The 5,295-nt window shown below is 34.7% G+C and overlaps 1 protein-coding gene and 1 pseudogene across 1 annotated transcript in view; both read right to left on the reverse strand.

Moving 5' to 3' along the window:
- The window catches only part of CUL3 (cullin 3), a 109,167-nt gene that overhangs the window by 21,159 nt on the left and 82,713 nt on the right, over positions 1–5,295 (reverse strand). The window contains exons 11-12 of the mRNA XM_012642469.1: positions 2,817–2,941; positions 237–333 (exon numbers count right to left, since the gene is read on the reverse strand). Of these exons, the coding sequence (XP_012497923.1) occupies positions 237–333; positions 2,817–2,941 (222 nt within the window). The remainder of the gene's footprint in view (positions 1–236; positions 334–2,816; positions 2,942–5,295) is intronic.
- LOC105808805 lies at positions 1,839–2,551 on the reverse strand (annotated as a pseudogene).

Here is a 5,295-nt window from a genome sequence, read left to right on the forward strand (position 1 = left end):
TCTCGCTCTTGCTCAGGCTGGTCTCGAACTCCTGACCTTGAGCGATCCACCCATCTAAGCCTCCCAGAGTGCTAGGATTACAGGTGTGAGCCACCGCGCCCGGCCTAACTTTTTAATTATTTGAGGCAGGTAGCAAATAAGAGAAATAAATAATTTACCCAGGTCAACATAAATTGCAAATCAATTCTACAGACTAATTTTAAGTTACTTAATATGTTCGAACTATCAATATTTACCTTTTTAACTGGTCCATAAAAGGTGGCATTGAGATCTGCAGAACCCATATGATGCTGGAGTGTGAGCTGTCGACCACTGTGTTTGGCTAAGTAGAACCTTCAGCAAATTAAACCAGGTTTTAGAGAATCAAATAATTTACATATTTAAAATTATAAATTACAAGCTAACAATCCTCAACAAACAAATATGTAAGGGAAACTTTAAAAGCTAAAGGAAACCTTAGGCATTAAGTTCAGTTCCAACATTTTACAGAAGAGGAAACAGGAGAGTGAGAGACAGAGAGAGAGAGTACACCACTACAAGCAACTCAGATAGATAGTAAATGATAAAGGAAGCACACTAAATTATTTCTACCGTGTATTTTGCCTCAGCCTGCTGCTGCTCAGCCCCTGCCATTCATAAGACCCACCTTTCTCTATATTAACCCCACAATCGATTGGTCCTAAGACAGTGGCAGATGTCAACAGTACAAAATACATTCCTAACCATGCACTAATGCTGAAGAAAGGTCATTAATATTCTTCTTTAACAAGTTTTATTCAATTCATTCTCACATATTAAAAAGATAAAGGATAAATTCTCCTTTTTTTGTTGTTCAAAACTTGCACTTAATTTTTCTTAAATATTTATATTTTTTAAAAAAAGCCTGAGCCACCTTGTGGTTCTAGCCCCAATAATCACACCCTCATTCTTAGAATTCCTTTTCCTTTGTCACTTTGCCTTTCTATGGTTTATATAAAATAGGGACCTTGGAAAATCAACATTTCTTGTGAACTCAGGAGACTATATTATGAGTAATGCCCAAACGAGCAGGATTAGGCAGGTAAAGCCAGCTGGATAACAGGTATATCACGATCTACTGGACCAAGGTATATTTGCATGCAAGTCTAAAAGGTCATACTAAATCACTTAGAATAAGGATCACATAAGTTAACCAGGGTGAGGTAGGACTGTCCACAGGATTATGTGAATTATAGTAAGGAAGGCAGTATACAACATTCATAGATTAAACACCTAGGTAACTGCTTTCCTGGAAATGGTCTATGTTCCTAAAGACAAAGATCTAAGTTTATAAAAACTTTTTTTTGACTTCAAGTTACTAATATGCTAGTTGTTCTGATTTAAAATAAAAGCAACTGGCTATGATAATGTACAGAAGACAGCTGAACTGCACCAGAATATTTAAGACTATTTTACATTAAATTCTGAGTTACTCCACCTTATAAAAATACATATCATTATACTAAACACTCAACAAAGATCCAGGATATAGTATATTTAAAAAATACATTTCTCTTGGATCAGCACCAAAAATATCTTTAGTTTCTGTACAACCCATGTCAAGTATAGGCAAGTTAAAATTATTTCTGATAAAAACCATAAACTCCACAGACATCACTAAAGATTTATCCACATAACTTTCAAATACATTTTGACATCATGGTCAGGCAATTCACTTGGAAGACATTGTAAAGAGCACCGCTGAATTTTTTGTATAGTAGGACATTTATTTGATGTCAACTTTGGTACTATGGAAATATTTCATATTTCACAAAAAGGAGGCACTGATATTTAGAAACTTAAGAGAACTACTAGAACCATTAAGACTGAGGTGAAAAATGTGTACAGCCTTCCACAGTTTCAAAGAGGTAGTGATAGATACTTGTCCTCCTGGCGATACCAAATGTAGTTTCTTCCAAGCTGTTTTTCAGACCTGGTTTGATGTAACGGTTCACCAGGATGAGTTCTAGGGTATCTTTGCTGTCTCTGTTCCCAGCAGCAAGATGCAAGGGGGTCAAGAGGCCTTTTGTTTGGGCACTGACATCTGCATCATGCTGAAGAAAGAAAGAAGCCACTCTGGTATCATTCCACGTACAAGCACTGTGCAGGGGTGTCCAGCCATCCACTGTTACTGCATGAACATCTGCCCCTTGTGCAATCAGCTCATGGACCATATCTAAGTGTCCACTGCAGGCTGCTCGATGAAGAGGGATATACTCATCTTCATCCCTAGCATTCACATGAGTGGCCTTTCCAGAAAGTAGTCTCCACACTGTAGTGAGCCAATTTTTTTTTTTCAGCAGACCAAAGAAACCATTTGCTTGGATCTTTTTCCATTTTTTTCCTTGCCATTGATACCATTATTCATTTTTTTCATCTTTATCTTCATCAGAATTGTCTACCCAGAGACTCTGAGTACCAGAATAAGGTGTCCATGTGTTTCCAACAAGTGAAGTTGGTTAAAGTGCTCAGTAAAGTCCACGGAATTCTCTGGGTCTGGTTTTCCATCATAATTTACTTTCTCTTTTTCCATATTTACTATTAGTCTAAATAAAAAGCATTTCAAATGGCAGGGTGTAAATAATCTTTCCAGAGATAAATTAGTCTGTTTTATTTTATTCATCAAGATCTTACAGAGGGGAAAATCGCTGCACACCAGGATAAATTCTCCTTTTGAACATGAGGTTAAAAAAATGGAGTATATTCACCCTAAATTAGGGACATTACTAATAATCAAATTTATTTCAATTTTCAATAATTATTTGTACTTAGAAATACAAAGTCTGATTTAGGTTTACCTTCTGAATATCTCGAAAGCATGTCTTGGTGCTGGTGGGATGTTGCACTTTGGTGTGGCTGACTGAGTAGGCCAATATCCTGTCGTGAGCACCCGGACTGTGAGATCAACACCACCTAAAGACACCTGTGTAAAACAGAAAGAGATATTCCCCCCCCAAATTAACTAGGATTTGTTACCTGTTCTGTCTAGACACTGTGTTAGATTTATTAAAATAGTTAGCTCTTTGTCCAACATCTAATAAGTAAAACATTTTCTTAAAGGTTAGACTCATCCAGTGTTTGCCAAATTTTAATTATTCTGGCAAACAGTTTTAACCATTGCTTAAGATAGTAACTTAAAAATACTGACTAAAGGATAGTTCTTAGCATATGAACCAAGTTTACTGGTATCATTGAGAACTGCAAAGTTTTAGCCTTTAAACTTTTTTAGATAAAACGTCCAGGGGTCATATTAGCATCATTTTAGAGAACATTCTAGGATAATATCTTTCAGTTTTAAAATATTTTTAATATCTTAACACACAAAAACATCTCTAATACCTCACCCTACGTATCAAAATTTTCATGTTCATCATGGCATTCTAACAATCTCTGCACAGAACACTGAAGATCCTGCGTATATAGCAAGTGCTCTATAAATATTTGTACAATGACGACAACTATGCCAGCATCACTGTCACAATTAGATATTTTCTTTTAAACAAGGTAAATTTTTAGGAAAACAGCAAAACATCAACAGGAACTCTTAACAATAAATATTATCTTTACTACTGATATTCACAACTTGTTATAAATCATTCCATTTTTATCTAACCTCAATGATTTAGTAACATAGATTTTTAAAATGGTGGGAATGAGTTTATAAATATCAAGACTCCATTCTACACTCAGATTTCTTCACAAGTATCCACTAAATGATTACTCCACTGTAAAGAAATGGAAACTAGAAATCTTAGATGATGCAGAGACAAGTGGATCACAGCAGAGACTCTCACAAAATGCATTGGGGAAAGTGGAGAACTACTTGTACATTTGTAAGTTGGCCAGGGGCTGGGGGGAAGAGGAGGTAGTGGGGGGTCACAACTTGGTCAGTTCATCCAACCTTTATCAATATACATGGGATCTACTCTAATCTCTCTAGCTCTCAATGTGTAAGCTTAGTGGAAGAACAAAATAAATAGAAAAAATTACTATACTGAATAAAAATTACATGAAAATATATCAATTTATTAGATAGATTTAAGTACAGATCCCTAAATAATCTAAAAAAGAAAAAATATCTAGGATAATCTCATTATTCAATTTCTACCCACCCAAATTTCTATTTATCAGAGACTTGCATCTTTCCTGCTCCCAGCTCTTCTCCAGAGGTATTTATGAGGCAAATCATACAACTATTTACAGTAGAGTCAGAATGTCATCATATATATAAATGCCCACTCTACAGAATTAGTTATTTTCACATATCTTGTTTGTGATGGGGCTGTGAGACCAGTCAAAGTGATGATCTCAGTATTTAAACATCAAAGGAAAGATCTCCAAATTTGTTAATGATTGTGACACATCCTAACTGCAGAGTGGTAGGGTGGTCACTTAGAAAAATTTAAAAACTTGTAACTGTGGAATTCTCTAAATTGAAAGTTAAGATTGCTCCCTTTACTTAATAATATGCCTATGGTATCTTTCCATATCAATACATACAGGTCTACCCAAATCTTTATAAAGGTTTGTTTTTTATAGCCATTCCATTTTGTGAGTATCTCAAGATCTACTTCCAAGACTATTTACTGACTGATAAGTAGAATTCTATTTTTAATAATTTAATAGTTTTTTCACCTCTTTAATCCACTAAGAATTTATCAATACTGTCCTTTAGTAAGATAAATAAATATTAATTTTGACGGACTAAAAATAAATAAATAGATAAATTTAAGGTTAAGGCAAAATTGAAAAATAGACTAAAAAAATAAACAAAATTCTGAACTTCATTAAATCCTCACAACCCCCCCTCAGACTTCAAAGCCATAAAAGTTCTAGCTCACTACCTTTGGGGAGTCACAACACAAAACACATTTATAACATACTAATCTCTGGGTTTTATGGTCTTAGATCACTCTCCACCCACCCTTAGGATGTGAAGCCCTTTTGTGATAACCCTACAGAAGAGAATGAGAATACTGAGGTATAGGAAGGGTAGCTAACTATCCCAAGATAACACAATCCTGGGCAAGGTGAAAAGAAGAGAGCTAAAATGCAAATAAACTTGCCTAAGCCCAGTATTCTTTCCACAATCTAAAATATTATGACAACAGAATAATTCTATTTATTAAATTTTTAGTTACTTTGCAAATTTATTTATGAAGGAAATTAAACATTAGCATATGATATATGCTATCAATATAGTATAAGAGAAATACCCATTATTCTCATACAAGAAAAAAATCATGAACTTAGAAAACAGGGCATTCATTCCAATGT

Source organism: Propithecus coquereli, unplaced genomic scaffold (genome assembly GCF_000956105.1).
Source record: "Propithecus coquereli isolate 6110/MARCELLA unplaced genomic scaffold, Pcoq_1.0 Scaffold18, whole genome shotgun sequence".
Classification (NCBI taxonomy): Eukaryota; Metazoa; Chordata; class Mammalia; order Primates; family Indriidae; genus Propithecus; species Propithecus coquereli.